General features: G+C 38.6%; 1 protein-coding gene across 2 annotated transcripts; it reads left to right on the forward strand.

Moving 5' to 3' along the window:
• The first annotated feature begins 387 nt into the window (after positions 1–387).
• Positions 388–27928, forward strand: LOC146619229 (glutamate receptor ionotropic, kainate 1). Of its 2 annotated transcripts, XM_085369989.1 has the most exons (16): positions 388–499; positions 8805–8972; positions 9074–9331; positions 16419–16600; positions 17128–17181; positions 18118–18291; positions 18678–18821; positions 24405–24512; positions 25014–25055; positions 25397–25510; positions 25604–25807; positions 25905–26128; positions 26303–26421; positions 26572–26789; positions 27314–27539; positions 27639–27928. In XM_085369989.1, the coding sequence occupies exons 1-16, from the start codon at positions 409–411 to the stop codon at positions 27926–27928; spliced, it is 2616 nt and encodes an 871-aa protein (XP_085226115.1). In that variant the 5' UTR covers positions 388–408. The 2 variants fall into 2 exon arrangements, with proteins under 2 accessions (XP_085226115.1, XP_085226114.1); XM_085369988.1 differs by lacking the exon at positions 25014–25055 and having other exon boundaries at positions 415–499.
• The last annotated feature ends 32 nt before the right edge of the window (positions 27929–27960 follow it).

Consider the following 27960-nt stretch of genomic DNA (forward strand, 5'->3'; position numbering starts at 1 on the left):
TTATTGTGAAATTTGTAAGCAGAAGCTGTTTCCCGTTGCTGCTTACTTGACAACAGGAGCCCAGTGCGGTCCTCCTCCTCAGTTGCAGCCTACAATTCAAGTGTGCACCGGGAAAAACATGATAAGAAGGCTATCTGGACAGTGAATATGGGAAACAAAACCTTACAGGCATACAAAGGATCCTAGAATGGAAAAATCTGATCAAATCTTTTGATCAGTGACAACTTCAAGTGGAGTGTGTGGTTGTGTTGTTTCTTTTTCTCACCACAATGTGTGAGGGATGGATATGGGTCGGATGCCAGTTTATTTTCGTTACGGATACAAGGACTGGCAGGTTATCAGCATGAATTACTAAGGGGAAAAAAGAAAAATAAATTTGCCATAAATGTTAAATTCAGCTCTGGAGGAATGACCATGGTGAAAAGGAAGGGACTGTTATTTTCGCTGCTGTACTTTATGGCAGAGTTTTGGCTCACTTCGCAGCAAGTCCTGAGAATTGGTAAGTGGTAAAAGTGTCCATGTCATAAATATTTATATAATAACTGTTAACATGTTGGCTGCCACTGCGCTCGTCAGCTTTTTCCATCGCTGACCCAGTTATTATGCAGTCTGGGTTGCATCTCATTTCCCACTGGGGTAAAAAAATATTATGTATCAAGGATTTCAAGCTAGAGCCTTGAAAAATTGGCAATACTTTCTGTGCAACACTGATTGGAATTGTTAAAATGTATTTTCCCTATAGAATGGCACCTAAATAATTAAATGAATACATAAAATATATAAATACAGTTTTGTGGTTTCTCGTAATGCAAGGCATTCTTAATCTCTCTCAGTGCGAGTGCAGCATGTTGTTTCATTTCTTTTAAAAGAACAAAGAAGGCAAATTCAATTACGGCCAAGATTTGTGAAATGATGTCTGTTCATTGCAAATGTACATCTCAGTTACTGTAGTTGAATCGCTTTTGAATCCTGATACCCTCGACCACAAGTTAAATACCATAGAGCCAAACGAGATCGAGGCACATCACATATGTTGTTTTTAGGAGCAAATTTTGAATGTGCAGTTGTTGTTGCGTCTTGCCATCATGTAACTGTCGCTCAAAGCATTGTCCAAAAAAAAAAAAAAAAGACATATTCAACTTTATTCACCTGTTGTGATGTTTGTGCAATAACCTTATAATTTTTATTACTGTATTTTTTTTTTTCTTACTCCAAGAGAGGGTACTGCGGACCGAGCTGTAGGTTATTCAAATGAAATTTTTTATTTTTTTTTTAATCAAAATTGTGTTAATCCACTTTGGTTGACCAATGGCAGAGTCTCTCTTTCTCTCTCTTTTCCTTCCATGTTGACAGCAAAGAACAGGAGGAGAGACGGGTGATTAAGTTGGCCTACTGCTACATCTGAAAGCATATACTGTTGGCATAATGTTCTCCTTGGCACACAGCACTGTGAAATTGATACATCACTAAAGAATAAAGAGTGGGCAATTCAGCAAAACTTATATATATATATATATATATATAAAATATATTTATAAAATATATTTGGCTGCTCCCTACCCTTTCATACTCAAAGGTTTTTTAAGCTTTGTGTGCACTGATGGCCAGTGACATCTGTAAATGTGGATCTGAGTCCAAAGCTGTCTGTTAAGCCTTTGAGGGTTGACAAGAAGAGTAATTTCAATTTCCCTCTGTGCCTGTAATTAAACAAACAGAGCTCTTGCTTCAGTTTCCCCCCTTTGATCTCTGATGTAACTTTGGAACAATGAGCCGGTGTTTGCTGCAAATTAATACTTTCGGGCTCTTTGCTCTTCTCCCATTGGTTATTCACATGGGTTAGAAGATTGCATCACAAAAATGGCTTTTAAAATTTAGCCCTAAGGACGCGTCGTTTTACTTAATGCCTGCAGCAACTCTGAATTTGAATATATATTCAAATTTTTAAAAGAATATAATAAACGTGGTGTTGCATAACTTTAAAAGGCTAAGAAGTCGGTGTGACTTCCTGGTTTCAACAGTCCCGATCTGTGCTCTATATTGTTAATCTCTCAATCATCTATCACTCTCAAAGGCCACCTAATCTTTGTCATTCTCTTCATGACCCACACACATCATAATCCCTCCCATATGGTGTGTGGCTTGGCTCAATTAACATTTCTCCGTCTTGGCTAGCGTCTGCATCAGATTGTGACAGGCTCCCACTTTTTTCACTGGGACTGGTAATAATGGTAAATCTTGTGCTCCAAGCCCTTAAACAACTAACTCTAATCTTCTTTATGCATTAAGTCTCTTCCCCAAATATGGTACTTAGGCAGTGACCAAATCTCATCACTGGGGAGAGCACAGAATCAACACAGAATTAACAGATGTAGCTGGGCCTTCTGTTTACTTTCCCTTTTGTTAAATTTCTTTTTCTCCTCTTGCTTGCATACTTAATGATTACTTTCTGATACATTATGTTTCATTTGTGTATTTATAGCTCAGTCCATATAATGAGAAATGTGGCACCAGCTCAGATCAACAACTGAATTATAATTTGATGAAGTATATATATTCCAGTATACAGTTTTTAAATCTGGTAGAGTATTACTCTGGCTGTATTAATATAGAAGATTACTTATATGTTTATTCATTTTGAATGTTTCCTAGTGAATCGCAAGGATCTTTCACATAAACAGAGAGACCTCAGTGCTCTACATCAAACAAACATAGTAGGCTGTGAGGACCTTCTCATTCATTCACAGTCTGGCATAGCTCCAGGTTGGAGTGGTGCTGGTGGTGTTGTTGGGGTGGGGGCGGGAGGTCTCTTTGGGAACTGGCCCAGGATGGGGAGAAGGAAGAAAGCACAACACTACGTCATTGTGTTCCTCTGCCTTAAAAGACTCTCCTTCATGTGATTATTGCACGGTCACAAAAAAAAAAATAATACAAAAAGTGGATTAAAATAATTATTTGAAGGACACTGTCTCAATGTCAGCGGGTTTCTGGATTAAAATCAAGTCCATCCTGTTGCCAGAACCTGAACCCGGTTATTTTTCTTGCTGTCTGCACTGAAGTGAGGAAGCCTATAATAAGGATCAGCCTAAAGGTTTCCGCCTGCAGCATAAGCAGAATCTTTTGTTTTTGTGACCTCCTAGCATACATTACCCCAAACCATTGTCTGGCCTATTAAGGATGAGACGGAAGCTCAGTGATCCTGAAAATTATATCATACACAAATTAATGGTAACTATTCATAGGTTGTTTCTTTTTTTAACTCTCAGGACTCACATTTGAAAGCTTCCCTACTGGATATTCACAATTTTGGGAGGAAAATATTTCTAGTGATTTCTGCTCTATCGTTTAATCTTTATAAAAGTATAAATGATCCTTTCTTGTCCCTTCATCTGTTAACCTGTTGAGAGGGAGCACTGATTCATGTGTCATCTGCAAACAAACACTTATTTGTCTTCCAATTTATCAGTATTATATTTGAGAACTGACTGTCATGACTGGTTTGAAGTTATGAAATGTAGATATTCAAAATACTATAAAGATACACTGAGCCAAACAAACACACAGCATCGTCTAAAGGCTTGTATATGTCTGCTGCAAAAGCGAAAAGATCAATTTCATAAAAGATACACATTTATTAGCCACATATCTTGATCTCTAACCATTTTAACATAAAATTAGTAGTTAATGGAAAATATGTATATCACTGTTGCTGTGTGTTAAAGGGTACATGTTTTTATAAAACACAAACTCGAACATCAGTGTCTATATCAGCTGGACTCCAATTTGATGCTCTGTTTGGATCTGAGGCTGTGGTAAAGATTTTCCACCAAACAAAGGAACAGATGCGTCATTGTCTATTGCACTGACAAGCATTCAAAGCTTTTCTGATTTCCACATCTTTCAGACGATTCCTGGACTAAATGTGCAACTTTAATAATGTCTTCCTAAAGAGACAAAAGAAGCACTGAATCTTCACTTGACGCCAGCTGTTAGAGCCTTGGACGAAGCAAACTTCAATTATTTTCTGGTGATATACACAGAGTGTTTTTGTGAGATCTTAATTAAAAAGCCTGGACTGAATTTTCAATCATATATATATACTTTAGCTAATTTAAAACCATTTCCCCCTCCCCCCCAAAAAATACCCTGAGATCTGCTCTTCACTTCAGTTGTCTGGATGGTTGATGGTGGGTTAGCCTTGCTTAGAGACACCCTGCTTGCCAACTACTCGCAGTTAGACTTGTAGTCAAGACCGCCTAAACCAAGACCAAGACAATACCAAGACCAGAGGGTATTGACACCAAGACCAAGACAAAGTCGAGACGAGACCAAGACTGAGACGAGACAAAAAGGTCTTTAAACTGCAGCCAGATGCTGCTTCGTTTACGAGTGTCAGGCATATTTTTGTGTTTTTGCGATGCACTCGCACAGCCCTCTTCACCACTGTCTACTGTCTCACTCACTTACTGAGAGGACAGGCTCACGCTCCACTTGACTGTCACGTCTCTCACCCTCTCTGTTTTTCACATAATGATATTATCCTATATCCTCGCATGTGATTGGCCACAATATGGAAGGATTGGAGCATAGCTGAGCCACTGTGTGAGAGCTGAGCAGCGAAAGGAAATTAAGTGAGGAGACGGCTCTCGCTCAATGGGAGTCGACTCTTCTGATTCACTACAAAGCACTCTCTAAGCACGGCTCTTAGAGCTGATGCTTTCGCGCATGACACATTATCGAAGGTTACGTTGTGTGTCATGGATACTGTTGACTCCAAATCTCTCTACTACTATGTCGATCTGAGACAGCAAGACCGAGACAGCGAGACCAAGACAAGACCAAGACCTCGTAAAAGTGGTCTCGACACATCCAACTCTACTCGCAGTAATGGTGAAATTTGAAAAAGTGCAACACAAACCAGAAATGGAGTTTCATTTATATTAAAAGTTTAATAATTTACCTAGTTATCGCTAAGTCCTTTTACTTTGAAGGCAAAAAGTCAGCCTTTTTCCACTGAATCACTACTTCATGGTGAGCAGTTAGCATCTTCCTTACGAACTATGACAAGGGTCATCTGCCAAAACAGTCAGAAATAGGTGTTTCAGTGCAGCCCTGCCACCTCTTTGTGACCAATTTCACCTTGACAGCCAGCAACCACTTGCCAACTGGTTGGGGAATACATATTTTTCCCTGGTGACTCATGGTTGCCAGAGGATCGCAGACTAGTTTCTAGGCCTGTGGTACTGAGCTAATAGAAAGATGGGAATTTTCCTGCAGAGTGAAACTACCTTAGGTAAGCTGGTGATAGTTTATATTTTTTACTAGTTATCTAATGACACTGACTACTGACAGTCACCAGCCTTCCTCAAATCAGGTTCTTTCTCAGGAAATCAAGTAAGTTGTTGCACTTTAAACAAATTTTAAGGCATTATTTCAAGGTGAAATGAAGGGAAAGTTAACCAGTTTGATTTCCCTGCTCCCAAGCTTCAGAGAGGAAATTAATAAGCTTTATTATGTTGGCAATAAAGATTTCATGGCTACAGCTCATCTTTAAAAAATGATAGCTTTATCAGTAAGTCAAATATAAGTCGAGCTCCTAATAGGTTTGTTTTTATTTGGCAGCTTTTAACATATCGGTGAAGCTACATTAATTTTTCATAGTCTTTGAGTCTTAAAAAGACATTTTGTATTATACTGTTAGGTGCAAATGTCATTACATTTTGAGCTCTTAGATCTGAATGGACAAGTGATTATGTATAAAATTAGACGCCAACTGCAAATCATATAAATCATAAAATCTTAAGAGCAGCAGCTATTTTTAACTCCCTCAGAAAGTGGATGATCCATTTTCACAGCCTTGTTAAAGAATGAAAAACAAAATCTCTGTCACTGAGGATGATGACGATGATGTTGTGATGCTGCTGAATCCTTAATAAAGCCCGTGACATTTGCTGCAGCCTCTGCACTTTAAGCAAACAAACCTCAGGATCCAGCTGGTGCGTACTCGTGTGCATTTCCTATTCTATTACCTTAAAAAAAAACACCTTAAAAGGAAAAGAGGCACCAAAGAGAGTGAAATAGAATCTACTTCCTCTCAAATTTATAAACTGACTGATGTATCTTTTATATTTCAGTCGAGTGAATTAAGGACTTTAACAGGTCCCAGCAGCTGCTCACTGAGGCTTGGTAACCATAATTAGGATTGGCACTTTCAAGCATGCTTTTAGTGACCAGGGAGTCCAGACAAGGCTCTCTCAGTTTGGGGTTTGAGGCTATGCAACACCAAAGAAAAAGGTCATTCACAATCAAGGTCTCAGGGGGAGCTTTTTAAAGGCCTTTTCTACTTCCAAATCAATCACAATTTCACAGGCAAGTCTTCAAAGACTGAGAGTGCAGTGACCTATTGCCATCTGTAGCCTCAGTGTTGAAGCGGGGTCATGCGCAAACACTTGCACCATCTAAATGGGATCTATAATTTGTGATGATTGTTAATATAATGCCTGATTAACATTTCTGAAAAAGGCAGAGCTTTCAAAAATGCATTATTGTAGTCTTTGTTTTGTTAGTTAAAAATATGTCAAAGTTGAAAGCAACTTGCTTACCCACAGCATTCAGCACTGGACCCAAGTCTGTTGACACTTGTGAAGTGCAATGCAATAGGAACAAACATTTAACCCTGAATATATTAGATGAGAAATCCTATCACTGAAGGCCCAGATGTTAAATTATTTACATTTGAAAGGCTTCAGTGAATTGAATGAGCAGGGGAATTTTCGGCAGGCATAAGCACACTGAATCTCACACGCGCCTGTCTGCACGCAGGTAGCAACAATCCAGTATTTTTTTCTGGCTTTAATCCCAATAGTTTTTAAGCTGCGTTTTATGTAACAAATGTAAAAGACTGTGCATGTGCCTGGCTGGAGTCATATATGTCTTTATTGCCAGCTGTGGCATGCTAGACCCGCCATCTTTCTGGAGCAGCATGATGGATTAAGACTTGGATGTTTTTCAGTATGATCTTCTCAACTCTGAAATAACCCCCCCTTCTCCCCTCCCTCCTCCTCCTCCTCCTCTGTGGCACTGGCACAAACACCAACTGTGGCTAAAAGTGACTGAATTTACCTTTAAAGCCACTTAAATCTCAGTTTAAAGGTGATGACCAGTGCTACATAAGAACAAGTACCGTCGGACTGTACAGAGACGTGGTGCCTCTCAAAAAGCATATTAATCGAAATTAATAATTTAAATAATTGATTAAATGAGAACTTCTGTGCTAAGTGTATCTTTATAGTATTTTGAATATCATATATATTAATATCATATTTGATAAATACTTCTAATACATTTTAAATAACTTCTCCCCCTTTTTCATGCTTGTAAAATGTGAGGACTTTGCTCTTCACCATTACTGTAAACTGACAATAATCATTTTGTTTTTGTTACCTTGGGCTCCTAAATATTGTTACAAAGTTGTACATGTAATATTAAAAACTAGAAAAGAATTTACAAAATGCCCGATAAGCCTAATTTACATCTAAAAATTGTCCTCTTGACTATGAGGGACATTTACTAATAGTAAATGAAACATGTTTAGTCTTATGATATCAAGGTTTTACACGTAAACAGTGTTATGTTTGCAGCAACTACAGTTAGCTTCTGGGAATATTCCTTCTGTTAAAGTGTTTCATGCAGCGACAATGATGAAGCTGTCCATGTCATTTCCACAAACTGCATTTTATATTAAAATCTGAGCTTAATTCTGTTCCTCATTTCTTTATTTTATCTTAATATACTTCTCATTTTATGTTATGTATCATATTAAAGTATATCTGTAACTGCTGTGTGAAAGGAACCTACTTTCACTGCACAGTACAAACCCACTGTGGTTATTTACACGTGCATATGACAATAAAATAGCTTGTACTTGTACTTAATTAGCCCAAAGTTGTCAAAAAAATTTCTAGCACCAGAAAAGCATTTCACAGTACTTACAAAACAACAGATGCAGGGAAACTCTGAGGAAACATCTTCATTACTGCATCTTCAAGTAGTTAAACGCAGATGCAAACGGATGATAACTAAAGTCATGTTACTTGAAATAAAGAAATTTATAGACACTAAAAGTGTCTATAAAGTGCTAAAGTTTAGCTTTTCAGAGCACGGGTGCTTTGGCACCTTTAACCCTTTCACAGTAAGTCACCTCACATCTTTTGGCTTCAATAACTGATCTGTAAATCACAAGCTGGTGACTTTATATGTTAGGTATGATGACTGTTTCCAGTAGCAGTAAGTTGCAAAGGAGACAAAACTACAAAACAAGATTAATAAGTATGAATGTCTTTTGATTTGGAAAGGGGTTTTTCCCCCTAATTGAAAAATGTGTAAATGCATAAGAGAATAAGGGATGGCTGAAATGTTTCCCCTGATTATATGTGCTAAATGTTTAATCTGTTATCCTTTATGTGAAAATTAACTGAACAAATGCCAAAGCTTTCATAAAAGTTATTGTGACAGCTTGTGAAATTCAGGCTCTGTAACAGGCTGAAGCCAGGAGAGTTCAACTTTTAATTTGAATAATATTAAATCCTGTCATCTCAACTGGGTCCCTTAGCAGCATTATGTGACAGAAGTACAAACGAAATGGGGCCGTATTATGCAACTATTACAATTCAGCTGTGGTAACCTTCAATCTTTAAAAAGACACTACGTGAATATCTATACCGAGAGAAGCCAATTGATCGATAATTTTTCTGCTAGCGCTTTGATGTGAGCTGGGTAAAACTCCTTCCACTTTTTTCTTCTTGCAGGGGGCATCTTTGAGACTCTTGAAAATGAGCCCATTAGTGTTGAAGAACTGGCCTTTAAATTTGCCGTAACTAACATAAACAGGAACCGGACCTTAATGCCAAACACCACGCTGACCTATGACATCCAGAGAATAAACTTATTCGACAGTTTTGAGGCTTCAAGAAGAGGTAAAGATCTTGTCATTTAATTTTGAAACCCCACTTGAGAATCAGTAAGAGATTTTTGTTGAGATTTTATTTTCTTCCCACTTTCTGTTTGATTACTTCAGCCTGTGACCAGTTGGCGCTGGGCGTCGGTGCTGTTTTTGGACCCTCTCACAGCTCATCGGTCAGCGCAGTCCAGTCTATCTGTAATGCCCTGGAAGTCCCTCACATCCAGACACGCTGGAAACACCCATCAGTGGACAACAAAGACAGCTTCTACATTAACCTCTATCCTGAATATGCCTCTATAAGCAGAGCTGTGTTGGACATAGTGCAATTCTACAAGTGGAAGACGGTTACTGTGGTCTATGAGGATGCAACTGGTAAGTTGAGATGGGAATGAATGATACAACATAAGATCTGGAGGGAAACACAGACTTCACTATCATACTGAAGGGCCGTTAGTGATTTAACACAGCAGGAAGAACATAAACTTTACTTTTAAAGTATAAAAATGTGGCAACTGTTTGTCATATTTATAAAGTGCCCTTGAAATAAGAACTACAACTCCTGCAAGTCTTTGCCTTAGCAACCCTGTTAAATTACCTTGAAGCTATTTATAGATGAGTCAATGTGCCCTGCACGTGCTCTAAAACTTTTAAAGAACAGAAGTCTTCTGGAAACAGAAGTCAGTCCCAACAGATGGTGAGACAAAAATCACTCCTAAATAAACAGGAAGAAGCAAATATAAGACAGAACTAAGAAGTGAGGATAATGCACAAGTAGTTATGATGATTCTAAATCAAGAGTTTCCAATGCCACTGTGATGTACACTCTTTCAACCTGGCTAACTGTGCTAGAATATGTCATGGTCCTGTTACTGTGAGCAGTTATGAGAGGAGAAGATGATCAGACCTTCAAAGGACATAAAGTCAAAGATAAAGCTTTCTTTTTGAGAGTTTAAGAAAGACTGCTGTATTATTTGTTGCATTTTCATTTTGTGCTACTTTACAAAAGATTAAGACCTTGAGATGTTAGGGCTATGGCTTCTTAACAATTACCATGTGACAACTGTATTTCTGATTACTCTGAATCCTCAGACCTTGTCCTAATGATCAGCAGCCATGAGCTCCACTAAGCAGTTTTCCAGCACTCTATGAGTTCAAATAATTTTCCCACCATGTAAGAAAAGACTAAAAGAAGATAACTGAGCATTTTCAGGTACCAGTCTCCTCATTAATAGGAACAGAAGATTTGGGATTTAAAGCACCAGAAAACTTTCCAATTGATCTCTTCCATGATTGCTTGGAAGGTAAATAAAGACCCAAGGTGATGGAAAAAGCCCTTAAGAACTATATAGTCTGGAGGGACAGTGTTGGGTTTGGGCAAAACTGCCCCATGCTAGCTGTGAAAAATAATACCGAATGACTTTCTTGGGATTATTCTAGTTTTAAATTGGACAAAACCAGAAAGCTAAGCCTGTGAACCAAACAGAGGAGAGTGTCAATGTCTACATCAACAAACAGGGTGGCAATACTGCATGCTACATTGTTTAAAATCAGGGTGCAGAACCTATAACGTGGTTGTGCTCAGAAATTCAAAGTTCTACACTGGCCTTCTGTTTAGCAGTACCTACAACATCAGGTCTCTAAGGTACTACATGCATTCATCGTATAAATGAATCTCCGCCAGTCTGTGCAAAATTCAACTTCTTTTAGCTGGTTCACTGATTCAACCATAGTTGGGGCAGTTTCTGTGCAGCAACACCTGCACAAATATGACCCTCAAGAGCCATCAAGTCCTCACATTACAGTAAACCTTCTGTCTTTAATCTAAACTCCATCAGTCCAGATGATCCATTTACATAAACTTTTTTTGGCCACAACAAACCAAAATGTGCTTGGAGGAAAAAATAAAAGAACAATGGTTTCATGAGAACAATACATCTCCAGCTGGTGAGCACAGGGATGGATTGGTGCTCGTCTTGCAGCCAGTGGAAAAGGGAAAACTTAACTTTGAGGCAGAAGAATGGATTCAATAAACAGCAGCTAAATCTGTGTAAATAATACAAGACTTAAGAAATAAGCAGTATTCACCATTAGGAATGCACTTTAAGTGTCAGTGGCGCATACTGCTCAGTGTCCTGATTTGTTGTTTCTGTTGTTAAATGTGATTCATCATTGTTTTTGTAATGATGCTGAAGTTCAGATTTTCTGTTGGTTGGGGTACTCTACAACTTTAGGTGAAAACCATATAAATGAAAACACAGATTAAGACTAAAAGGCTGCAAAGACTTCAGTGACTAATTATACAGTGGATGAAAATGTATTTCAGCAACTGTTTATCCTTCTCATCTATGAGGAACTTTATATTCATTTTCTATTAATGCAAATATAACTGATTTTAATTCATCCTCTTTTTGCTCAGTTTTCCACTTATCATTACAGGGGGGAAAGCGAGACAAGCATTTTCTCCATTTTGAAACATTTTCTGAAAATGAATTGCGATGCCCAAACGAAAGCTTTAAAATATATCGTCATATACTGTATATGCAGTTGTCTTGTACTTTAACCTCATGGAAAATTCTACAATCTGTGCCTAAAACTTGTCTCCAAAAGCATCATGGCCCACTTCAAAAATCCGAAATCTTCTGTGGCCCATCCAAATTTTTTTTATCACAACTCTGATCATTCTACTGTGAAATATTTTTGCTAGTATCATTAACAGCTTTATTTGAAACACCTGAAAGCTATTGCAGGAAATGCAGAATGTGGTGTATTTATTTAGAATACCTTGGCTTTGTTATGCGCTTCTTTTTTCCTTTTTTAATATTTAAAGGAAATGTAAAGTTTACAATTATTTACATTTTATAAATTGCCGCTATGTTTTGACTTAAAAAACTAATTTAAAACAACTAAAATATCACTTGTGAAATTAAAAATATTTTTGCAAGTCACTTTGTGTACAAAACTTTGGGAATTACTGATTGCCACTGAAGTTTAGTTTCAACTATTTAGATATGCAACATAGCAATCCATTGACAATTAGCCTTTAACACTAATCAAACAGACAACTGACAAAAGATAACATCGTACTTTCTGTGACTGCTGCCAAACAAGTGCGACAGGCTGTCGCAGAGCAACTCCAAACGACACATACTCTGTCAAGGAAAAAAAAATATGCAGAAAACTAAAGGAACAGCTTTCTTACCTGGAGAACAGGGAAGGCAGAGTGGAGCCCCTATTCTGGTTAGCAAGCAAATCCATTAAAAGGTCTGGTAGTTCATAAGATGGCAATGCAGTGTTTCGTTTGAATTCTGTTGTCCTACTGCAATGGAAAATTATAAAACATTATCACAACTGGCAGACTCCCACCATTTCCTTATGCGTGGCTGAAAAAAAAAACATTTTTCCGACACAAGATCCAATGTGGAGGAAGCTAGTTTCATGCTAAAGATGTCTAAAGCAAAGTAAACTCCAAACAGTAATGACCAGAATACTTACATATTCTAGCTATAGAATTGCAAGAGACAATTTCTAGTTGTTTTTGTTTGAAAATCTCTGCAGGAAAATATATATATTTTTTATCATGTTGATGTTAATTTGTTGTTGTTTTTTTTAACATGTTGCTTTGTTAATTTAAGGTTGTAAATTCGCAATGTGACCACTAGAGGGCACATAACACATAAAGAGCCTAGTAGTGACGTGCGATACCAATAATTTCCTTTCCGATCCCATACCAAGTCAAATTCAGGGTGGTATCGATGATATTGATACTTTGTACAAAACTTAATGTGTTATTATATTTTAAATTATAGCTTCGTAACATTGCAGGACTTCAGACTACTTTTTCTTATTGTTTCAATTATGAAGAAATCTCATATAGAAATAAAATCCTGAAGTTGTGATAATTGATGCTATTTGAACATGTGTATCTTGTAATTTAACATGTATATACTTGCCTAGACGTTTCAACAAAAACATTCAACATTCACACTTTCCCTCATTCACAGTAGTGCTGTGCCACACTACAAATTTTGGTATGATCCAATACCAAGTACACTGAACAAAAATATAAACGCAACACTTTTGTTTTTGCTCCCATTCCCCATGGGATGGACATAGAGACCTAAAATTCATTCCAGATACACAATATAACCATCCCTCCCAAACAGTGGTCACAAATCAGTCCAAATGTGTGGTAGTGGGCACATCTGCTATATTGAGATAATCCATCCCACCTCACAGGTGTGCCACATCAGGATGCTGATCTGACATCATGAGTAGTGCACAGGTGTACCTCAGACTGCCCACAACAAAAGGCCACCCTGGAATGTGCAGTTTTTTGCGCTATTGGGGGTCTGGGGACCCAGAACCGGTCAGTATCTGGTGTGACCACCATTTGCCTCATGCAGTGCAACACATCGTCGCATGGAGTCTATCAGATTGTCAATTGTGGCCTGTGGAATGTTGGTCCACTCCACTTCAATGGCTGTGCGAGGTTGTTGGATATTCGTGGGAACTGGTACACGCTGTCGTATACGCCGGTCAAGCACATCCCGAACATGCTCAATGGGTGACATGTCTGGTGAGTATGCTGGCCATGCAAGAACTGGGACATTCTCAGCTGCCATCTGCCCTGAACAATGTGAACCATGATTCATCCGTGAAGCGCACACCTCTCCAACGTGCCAGACACCATCGAATGTGAGCATTTGCCCACACAAGTCTGTTACGGCGACAAGCTGGAGTCAGGTCAAGACCCCGATGAGGACGACGGGCATGCAGTTGAGCGTCCCTGAGACGGTTTCTGACAGTTTGTGCAGAAATTGTTTGGTTGTGCATACCAATTGTTCCAGCAGCTGTCTGGGTGGCTGGTCTCAGACGATCTTGGAGGTGAACCTGCTGGATGTGGAGGTCCTGGGCTGGTGTGGTTACACGAGGTCTGCGGTTGTGAGGCCGGTTGGATGTGCTGCCATATTCTCTGAAACGCCTGTGGAGACGGCTTATGGTTGAGAAATGAACATTCAATGCACGGGCGACAGATCTGGTTGACATTCCTGCTGTCAGCATGCCAATTGCACGCTCCCTCATTGCTTGTGGCATCTGTGGCATTTTGCTGTGAGACAAAACTGCACATTCCAGGGTGGCCTTTTTTTGTGGGCAGTCTGAGGTACACCTGTGCACTACTCATGATGTCAGATCAGCATCCTGATGTGGCACACCTGTGAGGTGGGATGGATTATCTCAATATAGCAGATGTGCCCACTACCACACATTTGGACTGATTTGTGACCACTGTTTGGGAGGGATGGTTATATTGTGTATCTGGAATGAATTTTAGGTCTCTACGTCCATCCCATGGGGAATGGGAGCAGTAACAAAGGTGTTGCGTTTATATTTTTGTTGAGTGTAAATACAGGGCCAGTATTGACGATATCAGTACGAATTGGTTATTCAGGCAGCTAATGGGGGGACGAGTAGTGTGCCATGATTTATAAGATGAATTCTCAATTTGCAAATTCTGAACAAATTTTCACCACCACTGCGATTGTTACTTTCCACAATCATTAGTTAACACAACAAAACACAACTTTCAGCTTTTTGTGTGTTTTGAAACTGAAATGTAAATTTTTCTGTCTGTAAAGACCACAAAAGGTTTGGAGATTTTTCATAATGCACGTTTGGGGTTTATTTTTTCCAAAGAAATAATTAACACAGTTCAGTGGGCTACATACTGAATTTGAAGGATAAAAGCAAAGTATCGATTCAATTGTGCTTGTATCGATCCAATACCAATACTAGTGTTGGTATCGATACGATTGATATTTGGATCATCCGACCGCCTCTTATTCTTACTTAAAAGTAATTCCGGCTTCCAGTCATGTCTATCTATAGAAGAAAATGTCCATAGTGCAGTGTGAGGTGATTTATACCCTAAGAAGTAAAACATCCCTTCAAATCCCGGAAGAGACACAAACTGCTGCACGAAAGCCTGTAAAAATGTTTTCAATAATATGTGCAGATCACAGTTGTATAATTCATATTTCTTTAAAGCATTTACACTAGTGTGAAATGATTTGCATACTGCTGCATTATAGCATTTGAATATTACTAATATATTTTTAAAAACATTTCCTGTTGCAAATTATACTATTTCAGTATCATTTATTTATTTGCAACGATATGTTATCAACATGCATTTAAACTGCCCGGTAAGCAGCAGTGACTGTACTTGCGGGAACTATTTCAAGGCTACATGACCCACGTGACCCCCAAAATTTCAGGGGCTCTGGTTATCAGGGTGTCTAGCCACTAAGTATCAGGCTAGCAATCACTTATTTTAGGTATGTGACCCCTCCTGGTCACTTTGTGGAACTGCAGCATTAACCAATATAGTGCCAGAGTAGGCATAAATTTAATCTTCTGGCAAATTACAGTAACTAAATATTTTTTAAATATAGTTTTATTGCCAATGTTGAAAAAAATCTCTCCTTTTGCAGAGGACAGCATTGTACCTCTTTAAGTAGCATTCCCATAGTTTGAGGAAACCTGGGATTTGAAAACACTGAGGAAGGAAGCAATGAAAGTGCAGATGAGGCAGCTTGTGGTTAAAAGATGCTTTTAAAAACAAAACAAAAAATCCACATTCAAGTCAAAATAAAATAAATATTTGTTTCATATATAATAGCTGCCATTAGCTGCCAAATGTTGTGGTGGGATGCAAAATAATCAGATTAAATGATTAAATGTTTAAATTCTTGCTGCTCCTACGACATGACACCAGAGAACTGTTGACATGATGGATTTCTTTAAACAAGGTTTGCTTTTTTGTGCTCTGCTTAATTTCATATAAAAGGCCCCTAAAAATAAATGAGAGGTGCTGTAATACGAAGCAGGAGAAAATGCAGTGACCTCAATCAAGGCCAATTTTTCATTTTGCAGTTTTAAAGAGAGTAATCTGGATTTTAAGCGCATTGAGCCAGCTGTTGTGGTGAATAAATATAATGGAAGTTAACTGAATTGAATTTGAACTAAAATTGTGTGGCTTGATCCTTTGCCTTCTTCTTCATCGCCTTATTTCGGCTGCTCCCTTTTGGGTCTCCACAGCAAATCATCTTCCTTTTTCCTCCATATCATCTTATTCCTAGCATCCTCTTCTGTCACACCAACACTCTACACATCCTCCTTTATTGCATCCATAAATCTTCTCTGTGGTCTTCCTCTTTTGAATGGCTTTAACATCTTCAGTATCCTTTGCATATCCACTATCCCTCTTCTGCGAATGTCCAAACATCTCCACACAATTTTATTGAATTTGGCTTGGTAGCTTTGGCCTTGGAGGTGGAATTTTAGTTTTTCCTTACATCATATAAGTAAACTTGTACAGTTAAAATGTTCCAGGTGGAAGGTTTCCATTAAAACGGGGACTGTTGTGTTTAATAATTGCCTCCTTGTCTTTTGATTCAAGGCCTGATTCGTCTGCAAGAGTTGATCAAAGCTCCATCCAGATACAGCATTAAAATAAAGATCCGGCAGCTGCCCACAGGAAGTAAAGATGCCCGTCCCCTGCTGAAGGAAATGAAGAAAGGGAAGGAGTTCTATGTCATCTTTGACTGCTCTTACCAAACATCAGCTGATGTTCTCAAGCAGGTGAATAACATGCACTTCTGCCAGTTTGTGGGCCACTGAGGGTTCAGCCACACGCCACATAAAGTGAAAATTTGATCAGATAACCAATGTGGATTTTCTTTCTTCAATGGAAAAAAAAAGCCTCTAAATCTCTTTTCTGAATTGCTGTTGGTTTAATATTCACTACGTGCAAGATTAGTGCACTTCTATCCCCTTCAGAAATCCTGTGTTCATTACCAAATCCAAGCAGAGCCTATTTCTGGGCCAGACTTACACGTTTAGAACCAACAGCTGCTCGGAAGATTAATTGAAGACACTTCACTAACAGGAGAAAATTGTGACATATACTCACTCGCATAGTTGTTAATGTGAGCCAAAGAAATATGAGACAATTCAGGAAATGGATGGAATAAATAATTTGCCGCTCGCTGTGGTTGTGGGTATGGTTGGTTGGTCTTAGGCGGAAGAGAAGATTATTTATTGTGGCTGGAACAAACCTCCACTGTACCGTTAAACAGAAAACTCTCAAACACTTTCTCCCTGTTTAGATTCTGTCCATGGGAATGATGACTGAATATTACCACTTTTTCTTCACCACATTGGTAAGAGACAAATCTTTTACAAAAAACCCTCTTTCTGATCATAATAACTGTGACTCCTGAAACTTGATAGATAGGTATTTTGCTATGATGCCACATAACTACACAATGCTGGCCTGCCTAAAGTCTGTTTTTATGCTACACTACTGAGTTATGCTGATGAGCCTGCACATCTGTGGTTTGTTTTATAATAAGGCTGCTGGGTGCCCTTGGCATAATTCCATGTTATTACCTTGTACTCATGTTGTTCCACTGTTTTAATCAAGTGTTGGTTTACCCTTTCTCTTCAGTTAACTATATCTTGGTCTCATATTGACATTAGGAGTGAAAGTCAGTAGAGGGAAGACAGAATGTGTTTAATTGACAGACAGGCAGGTTTAACAGCTAAGATGCAAGGAGTAAATATGGAGGAGGAGTAGAAACACCTGGGTCAACCATCCAAAGTTCCTGACAGTGCGCAGGGAAGATTAAGAGGAGCGTGCAGGCAGGGTGGAGACAGGTTTTGTCAGTGATCTGTGACAGAAGGACAGCAGCAAGAGTGAAAGGGAAGGTTTACAAGATGGTAGTGAGATCTGCTAAGATGTATTTGGACATTGACGCACTGTTGAAGATGTTAAGATTTTCATTGGGAGTGAAGAGGATGGACAAGACAAGTGATTACATCAGAGGGACAGCTCAAGTCGAGCAGTTTGAAGAAGCAAGGCTGAGATGGTTTCGGACATGTGCAGAGTAGGGATAGTAGCTATATTGGACACAGGATGTAGAAGATGGAGCTGCCAGGCATAAGAGGAAGACCACAAAGAAGGTTAATGGATGTAGTGATGGAGGACATGAAGAGGGTTGGTGTGACAGAGAGGGATGCTGGGGACAGGCAGAGATGGAGGCAGATGATCACCGCTGAAAGAAGAAGATTATGTCATGTCACATCAATCCCCTTAGGACCTGTTTGCCCTTGATTTGGAGCCGTACCGCTATAGCGGGGTCAACATGACGGGGTTCAGATTGCTAAACATAGACAATCCTCATGTGGCTTCGGTGGTCGAAAGATGGGCCATGGAGCGACTGCAGGCACCCTCCAAAGCCGAGACTGGAATGATGGAGGGGATGATGACAGTAAGCCTAGTTTTACCTAATGCTTTCTGTATTATCGATAGAAACTTTCAAATCAGCACATGAAATAGACATTTTGTTAACTTTGTCTCCAGATACTATCAAGTAACAATGTAATAAAAAGCCAGACATGTAAATGTACCTACTCAAGCTTTATTTGTAACACTGCATGAGATCTTTAATACATTTTCACTAGCTCTCATTGCATACACTTGGGTCAAAATACAGAAATTTTATGAATTTTCTAAAACTGCTGCTGTACCTTTGAGTGTGCTTGCAGAAATGAAATGCTGCTGTTTATGTACATAGACAGCCCGGGTGTGATAACTGGATGACATGTGATTTGCAGTCCCCAGTAACAGAGGATGATGGCCACATTTCTCTTTCAGACTGAAGCAGCTCTGATGTACGACGCCGTCTACATGGTGGCTGCTGCCTCACAACGCACCTCTCAGATCACTGTGAGCTCCCTTCAGTGCCACCGACACAAACCCTGGCGCTTTGGATCACGCTTCATGAGCATGCTCAAAGATGTGAGTCTGCCTAATGAATGTGTGACACCGGCGCTCCATCCATTCATCTGTCCTTTTCATAGCCCGCTGCCTCTGTGTCACTTGCTTTTGTGCAAGAGCAGAAACAATAGAGTTAGGAGATTAGATCTGGTGAATGAGCAACGAGTGTGTGATGATTATATTGAAAATAATTTTTTCAAGACATGGTGATTGACGTCATGCATCACATGTTGGTAGTCTTGTAAAGATTAGAGCTGTCCATGGAGGAATGCTGCTCCTTGTGTGAATGTTTATGAAAGCAGGTAAAGACAATGTAGATTTGAGACAGCTCCTCATGAGCTAATAATAATGCTAAAACTGAAGACTCGTGCTAAGGATCATGTAGCATGCTTCTTGCTCTGTTGAACACGAAAAATATTTCTGCATGAATTGTTGATCTAACAGCAGATTAAACAGAAACACAATGAGACAAACACTCAGCAAAGCCTGACAGGTTGAAAAAAACACGCTGCCTGCTGTGGAAGCAGACTTTTTCATCTGTGTCAAGATATATTCATCTCACTTTAATAAGCTCTCTTGTTATTGCACTCTCTAATTAGATGTTTCTTTAACCAATGAGCTCTTCTTGTTGTAAGTGAGGAGAGAATATTGACAGCAACAAGCAAAGCCAAATGACCCAGGCAGCAGAGTGTAAATGAATGAGACTTTTAGCTGTATGGTCTTTAAAGATATTGTCTGTAATTAGACTTGAGAAAAGTATTTTTACATAAAAACAAAGCGATGTAAAATGTAATTTTCTTGTCGACTGATGACTTCCACTGTAATATTCTTTCTTCTACACACAAAAAAGCCCAAACATCCTAAAATGAACATTGTTGTTTTAGTACAGTGGTTAAATTTAAAAGTGCCATTCCAGTGCTTTCTTTTTACTGTTCTCCCATTTACAGCATATTATGCATACAACACACGTCACTACCAGCCAATATTTTACTGCCATACTATATAGATTTTCAATTTACTGGTAAACCTTAGCTACTAGGGTCCTCGGCTATGGTTGTGAACCTGGGTAAGTGATTGAAAGAATAAGACTGGAGATACAAGTGACAGAACTGAGCTTCCTCTGAAGGGTGTCTGGCTCATCCTTGAAGGTAGTTTAAGGACCTTGATCATTTGGGAAGTACTCGGAGTAAAGCTAAAAGAGAGAGTGGAGGTGATTCAGGAATTGTATGCATCCTAAGCAAGGGGTTCTGGGCATATCCAACCAAAAAAGAAGCAGGGAAGATCCAGGACATGCTGGAGAGATTACGTTTCCCAGCTGACCTGGGAAAACCTGGGAAGGAGAGGGGAATATACAGGTTGTGGATGGGGAAAGGACGGTCTGGGCATTAGGCTTGATGGCTGGGTGAATGAATTGATAGAAACTTAGCAGAGAAAGTAAGGAAATTTGTGTTAGCAATAAAGCCTATATGGTTGGATAAAGAAGATTTGGCAAGTTTTTTATGGGCGCAACCCACATGCTCAGCTCTGCTGCTCAACCCACAAATGCATTTTCCTTACAAATGTGGCACCATTTAATGAGAAATACTGTAAACAGACTTTCTAGCAGTATAAGATTTATTGCCAGGAAGCAAAGAAATAATCGACCGAACATAAATGTCCTTATTTTTTGTACTAAGTTTAGCTTTTAAATTAGTCATTAATGGAAACACTTAGCAAATCCACGACACACAATCTTACAGGGAACTTAGGGAAGCTGGTTGACAAATACTGTACATCTATCATATTTTGCTCATAAGTTTCATCTTATTATCAAACATAAGTTCTGCACTGCAAAGTAGTATACTGACTATGTGTCTGGTGGAGCTGACAGGGGTGTGCTTATCTGGAGAATGCTTAAACTGAGTATTTGGAATATTCAAAGGAAATGATGTCTTCAGCTTACAATAGACCTGCCATTATGCCTCTCCTTATTCCTGTTACCGCTTGTATGAGAGGCACTCTGATTTAGTCCATGATGCATTACCACACAATAATTATGTAACTCTAACAGTAATCAAACCAGACGTGATGTATGCAGAGCTGAATCATTTATAGCAGGTCATTTCCAAGCTTCTACAAGACAAATTGGATACCTTAAAGAAACGAGTAGCTGCTTGAATGGTGAAAAACACATTCACAAATAAACACACCATTTAGAAAGTTAATGTGTACATGCCTATATAAAAGTTTAATGGTGGAAAAGTTTAACATATGTAGAGACTATATTGAAAATATGTAAACATATTAGTATGGTCCTTTCAGACTGTATTTTAAATTAAGAACTATAACTTAACAGCATTAGCTGATGGGCCCTTGAGCAAGACACTAAGTGCTGTTCAGTAGCTCAGCCTACACTCTGCTCTTGTGGGGGTGGAAAGGTAAACTGACAAATCTGCCTGCAAGACTTGGTGCTGTGCCACACATTTAACAGGGAAAGTTAAGTTTTATGAAGAACTAACTGTTCAAGAATATTAGGGGCACTTTGAACGCATACAGATGAATGTGCTTGGATCTGATTTTAGATACAGTATTGATGTGGAAAAAAGAAAATATTGTTTTTTCTCACCGTTTCCTCTCATGTGGTCATGGGTTTTTAATGGCGGCAGTATCATTATCTTACAAATATAAAAAATAGGTCCACTTCTTGGACAAAGAGTGGTTTTGCCTCTCTATACCACCATAGATTTTAAATCTGTTAAACAACTGTGATTAGAGCCAAGATTTTCCACTTTAATTCAGAGGGCTTTGATAAAAGTTTTGCAGAATTAGAAACATTTTCATACATGGTTTCAGAGGCTTAAAATACTTTGCACAATTGACCAACAACCAATTTCAAGGTTAGGTGAGGCCCGTTCTGTTGTTCTTTCAAGACAAAGGCTGCAAACCGCTGGTTACACTCAAAAACATGGTTACACTCAAGAACACGAGTGTAACCAGTAAACATCTAAAAGAGTCTTCACAGAAAAATATCTGGACTGATGAATCCAAGATTAACTTGTACCAGGAAGGATGATGGGAAAAATATGGAGATATGGTAGAGGCAAGTGGAACCAGACCAGCAGTGTTTATTGATGATGTGATTGGGCTATATTCTCTGCTCAGATTCAGATTAGGCTTAAGATAGTCACTGACTACAAAGGGTTTTCATTCAAGGATTAAAAACAGTCCTAATATTTAAATATATGTAACTATATATATATTTATAGATAGGAGTACTATCTATAAAAATGGCTGTATTTCATAAACAGTAGATACAATATGTTTGTTAAACCCCTTCAATTACTTTTTGTCTCTTTAGTTTAAACTACAAAAAAATTGTCCAACAAAATATAGACCTAACTGCATATAAACTGCAGTCGTGGAAACACATTGTCAAGAGAGAGAAAATCTGATTGGTGAGGATTTAAAAAGGAGAATTAATCAAAAGAATAAATCTGGACTGAAGGGTCAACAGATCTCAAAGATGTGAGTGACGACACTGGAAAGCAGACATATCAAAGGGCATTTTCATTGAATGATACCCTCTAACCTTCTATATGTATTAAAGAAACTGATGTTTCTCATGACGTGATCAAGTTTAATATGAACTCTTAAGTTTATGTGTGATTCCTGACATGGAATACTATCCTCCTTTTCTTTCTTTCTTTCTGCAAAATCAATTTCATCATACTGCTTCAGAATGATGACATTGGATTACATTTTTTCTTAATCTTGTTTTGTTTATTGCTCGTTGCGTGTACTAATGGCTCAAGATGAATTTGCTTCGGTTCCAGTCGAATTAATGGAATATTTTTCACTTCAAAGTCAAAGGCTCACTGTTGGTTTGCATCTCTAAATTCACCTGTATGCTATTTCCAGCAGAATAGATTTTAGTGGAATATTTTGCAGTGTTTAATACTAGCATGACACTGTATTTCTTAAAATCTGTATATATATGCTATAAAAACTTTTTGACAGCATGTCCTCGGTGTCACTCCAATACCATAATGCCTTGCTCTTAGAGTAAACAAACATTAAGTTGAACCAATTCTTTAAAAATACACAAACCACACTGTTCATGTCCTGAATACCATATGTTATTTCCCATGTTTGATATTTGTGGCTGCTTTCAACATTGCTTTAAAAAAAAGCAACGTTATATTGAAACCTAACTGTAATATTGAGATGCTTTTTTCCCCCGAACTTGACATTTTTGTTCTTACATTTAAATGTAATGTAGTGTTGTCATTTAGAAATCTGGCTTTGTTTTACATTTGGATCAAAACGCACTGGTATTGTGAGAAAGTCCTGCACCACCCCTCATTTCTGTATATTTTGCCTCCAAGAAGCCAGGCTTTGTTATCAAGTGCTCTTGATGAACAATAGTTCTCCGGGCTCCTTTCTGAAGTTTTTCAACATTTTTGTTTCAGCATTGGCTGCTTTTTTTATTCATTTTCTTTCTGGTCTTTGTACCTTCGCATGTTTGTTTGTTTTTAAGTCACCTGTGAATCTTTTAAGCCTAACAGGATATTGTATACATAATTTTCCAATTATCATTTCTTTAGATGAATCTGTGAAAAATATCAATTGATACCACAGTGTGTAAAGATAAGGATAATGACTCCCGTGCATTTGAATGTGCTTCAAGAAGTCTTGAGAACTATTCCCAAAGACTACAAAGTAGAGCTAGTGTAAGTAAAAAGCTTGCCAAACAGATTTCAGGTTGTGATGAAGACTAAAGGTGATCCAACCAAAACACTGAGTTTCAAGCTTGTTAAAGCTGTGCAGAGACTGAGTTTGTACACATTTCAATAATGTGCTGCACCTGTTTCCCATTTTCCTAGCAAATATAAAGAAATCAAACGTGAGTCAAGACTTTTGCACAGTACTGTACAAGCATTTTATTTGGGGGTCAACTGACAATAATTATCATTTTTTTCGGCTTTACAGTTAGAATGTCATGGTAAAAATGGTAAATGGCCTGTATTTATATAGCGCTTTACTAGTCCCTAAGAACCCCAAAGCGCTTTACATATCCAGTCATCCAGTCATCCACCCATTCGCACACACATTCACACACATAGACGTCATAGGAATGTACTGAAAAGGTCTATTGATGTTTCGTTGTTGCATCTTTCCATAAAGAAATTGACTTCATTCTCTGTCAGTGCAGATATAAAGCTACTTTCTCTGTGCTCTCTGTAACAGATTTAACCTGACTGTAATTCAACTGAGCTAACTTCATTATCAACTGATTTCAAATATATCTGAGCGCTGCTGCCCACCCGCTGCTCTCTTCACAGACAGAGGGCATGCCTGCCTGCTCCATTTACATCACCATCCTCTGTGTTACAGACTCGGAGACATTTAATATTTCCATTGAGAATCTAGCCAATGCAAAAACATCCATTGTGAGCCAAGTCAGTCTTCTCTGCTTAATGAAGTACTCATCAATTATTCATGTTTAAAAGCTGTTTTCATTTTTTCCGGGCTCCTGCTTTGTTTTGCATTGATATGATGTAAAAAAGGAAGAAAAAAAACAGGAAACAAACCTGAGGGGGTCTTTGCTTGTGTTTTCTGAAACAGGCACAGTGGAACGGCTTGACAGGACAAATAATAATAAACAAGACGGACGGTCTGAGGAAAGAATTTGATTTAGATGTCATCAGCCTGAAGGAGGACGGCTTGGAGAAGGTGAAGTGTCTAACCCATGTTTATACCGTTAATACATGTTACTGTTATTCTGTTAATACACATTAAAGCAGAGCTGAGTATCATTAATGAGCATAGACAGAGCTGTTAACTGCATTTTCCCAAAAATATGCAAAAAGATGACTTGTCTTTAAACCAACATATAGACCAATTTAATTAAGACTACATAAATCTTGAAATGTGGTGTCCTAATTATGCATTTAAAAAGTAACTTTTTGAACTGTTTTGACACACTGCTCTCTCAAAATAACTTGTAGCTGTCTCTTCAAGCTTGCAAGTGTGTGCATGTTCCTTTAATCACAGTGACAATGCTACTCTCGGTTTTGACAGGTCATTAAGAAGCTGTTACCTGTTCATGCTATCATCACTGCAAAGACTTTAAACCTCGGTTAACACAGTTGGGTGTAAAAACTGCTAACAGAAGAATTATTCCCCCTTCTGTGATCTGTGATTAAAATGCTTTCTCTTTATTATTTTTGCAAGACAAACACAGGCAACAACCGCTTGAATAAAGTGTGGAAAAAGGTCTGTACTTTAGCTGCCATGGCACACTAAAGGAATATTGACACCTACTAATTTACTATACCTTTGTGACGTTACCCCTTTTCATTAAAAAATAAAAAGGTTCAGGTACTGGTTCTTAGAAATGGTGTACATTTCTCTACTGGCATTTCAAGTTTATAACATTTTGTGAGCCTTTCCTTTTTTTCCCCCCTATGTCTGTGTTTTTCATATTAACTTTTCTACTTGTTACTGCTTTCTTTTCCTGTCTTTACCTTATTTTCCTCAATTGTGCGAAGGTTACCCAGGTAGCAACTATTTAAAGTCCAGCCACTGTGGTTATTTGGATATTTTATTTGTTACAGATTGGTGTGTGGAACTCCCAAACAGGCCTTAATTTATCAGAAATTAACAAGGATTCATCCACAAATGTAACAGACTCAATGGCCAATAGGACCCTTATTGTCACTACTATTCTGGTATGAACAGACATAAAATCATTGCTAGTGAGCATTTGATTTCAAATGTATTTGTATTATATAATCCACTGAAACCTTTCTGTCGTTCACCAGGAAAATCCTTATGTCATGTATAAGAAATCTGACAAGCCGCTTTATGGAAATGACCGCTTTGAGGGTTACTGTCTCGACCTGCTCAAAGAGCTCTCTAACATTTTGGGCTTCTCTTATGAAGTAAAGTTGGTGTCAGATGGCAAATATGGAGCTCAGAATGACAAAGGGGAGTGGAATGGCATGGTGCGGGAACTCATTGATCATGTGAGTACTGATCAGTCAGTCTTAATGTAAGAGAGAAGACGTCTTGTTCAAAGTGTCACAGTGTCTGCAGCTGACAGTGATTTTTGCTCTTTACTAGGTGGCTGATCTTGCTGTGGCCCCTCTCACTATCACATATGTCAGGGAAAAAGTTATTGATTTCTCGAAGCCATTCATGACGCTGGGAATCAGCATCCTCTACCACAAACCCAACGGCACAAATCCAGGAGTCTTCTCCTTCCTTAACCCACTCTCTCCTGATATCTGGATGTACGTGTTGTTGGCATGCCTTGGTGTCAGCTGTGTGCTTTTTGTTATTGCCAGGTAAAGAAAAAAAAGTGCTATTTGATGTGAACTTATTATAGTTGCTTTTACATTTAAGCAACACTGTTTATGTAAAGGCAAAATTTCAGTTTAACATTTTGACTTTCAGTCTGTAACAGGCCAATAGTCACTTATTAATTTTAACCGATGATTTTTTTCATTCATAACCTTTAGGTTTACTCCTTATGAGTGGTACAACCCTCACCCCTGCAACCCAGACTCGGATGTGGTTGAAAACAATTTCACTCTAATAAACAGTGTCTGGTTTGGAGTCGGCGCACTTATGCAGCAAGGTATCCCTTTATTATCTTTTTATGCAGGCAGAAGTTTTCCTTTGGTAAAGCACATTTAATCATTCCTTTTAAGTATTCATTTAATTTCAAGTAAGTAAGTATTCAATTTAATTATGAATCAATAATGTGATTTGTAATCTTATCTGATAGGATCTGAACTGATGCCGAAGGCTCTCTCTACAAGGATAGTTGGTGGGATATGGTGGTTCTTTACCCTGATCATTATCTCTTCATATACTGCCAACTTGGCCGCCTTCCTCACAGTGGAAAGAATGGACTCGCCAATTGACTCCGCTGATGATTTGGCCAAGCAAACCAAAATAGAGTACGGTGCCGTAAGAGATGGCTCCACCATGACCTTTTTTAAGGTAACCGTCTTTTTGTTTTACAGGACAATTGTAGGGGAAGAATGGAAATAAGAACACTGCTTTTAATTTTAATTAGCCTGGCAAGTTTTACCCTTGAGCCAACAGTCTTCAGTCATGTGCAGCCTGACTGGCTGGCATAAAATTGATTTGGTTTGGAAAAAGAGGAGGGTTAAAGGTTAGTGTCTTGGAAATTTTCCCATGTATCAGTTTAACAAGAACCTGTGGGAGACTGTTCCATAAAGATTTGACGGATTTATTATTTTGCCTGCAGCAGACCCAGCAGTTTATCTAAATCTATGGTGAAAATTGAATGAACTTGAAGAGATTTGTGCTCTGATGCACAGCAGGAGATGGCACCAGTCAACAGATACCCTGCAAATATGGTTTCATTTTAAATATTAGAAGCAGGCGCCAAAGGTGTGGAAAGGTGTAAAGATGCTTTCTTTTGTCTAAAATGCCGTTTTGGTGCTTGTAGATTTGACCGTGGTTTTAATAATCCACAAATGTTGATTTTGATTCAACAGAAATCGAAAATCTCTACTTATGAGAAAATGTGGGCTTTCATGAGCAGCAGGAAAAACACAGCATTAGTGAAAAACAACCGTGAAGGGATTCAAAGAGTCCTCACTACAGATTATGCCCTCTTGATGGAGTCGACCAGCATCGAGTACATCAGCCAGCGCAACTGCAACCTCACACAGATCGGAGGCTTGATAGACTCAAAGGGCTATGGTGTTGGAACCCCAATTGGTAAGAGTGATCACTATATAATAATTTCAGTAATAACCATTAATTACCATGCTCCTTCTCAGAAACCTAAAGATTACGTTACTGTAATTCCTGCTATAGGCTCCCCTTACCGAGATAAGGTCACCATTGCAATCCTGCAGCTTCAAGAAGAAGGGAAGCTCCACATGATGAAGGAGAAGTGGTGGAGAGGGAATGGCTGCCCAGAAGAGGATAGCAAAGAGGCTAGTGCCCTGGGCGTGGAGAACATAGGGGGAATCTTTATTGTATTGGCAGCTGGACTAGTCCTCTCAGTTTTTGTAGCAATTGGAGAGTTTATTTACAAATCCAGAAAAAACTTGGACATCGAGGAGGTGAGCGTCGGCCAGTGCGAATGGCACAACAAGTATTAACAAAGACTGTTATGACCATACTACACGCTTGT

The sequence above is a fragment of the Diplotaxodon limnothrissa genome, linkage group LG14 (assembly GCF_057381915.1).
Source record: "Diplotaxodon limnothrissa isolate DT_005_m linkage group LG14, D_limnothrissa_male_GT1.1, whole genome shotgun sequence".
In the NCBI taxonomy this organism is placed as follows: domain Eukaryota; kingdom Metazoa; phylum Chordata; class Actinopteri; order Cichliformes; family Cichlidae; genus Diplotaxodon; species Diplotaxodon limnothrissa.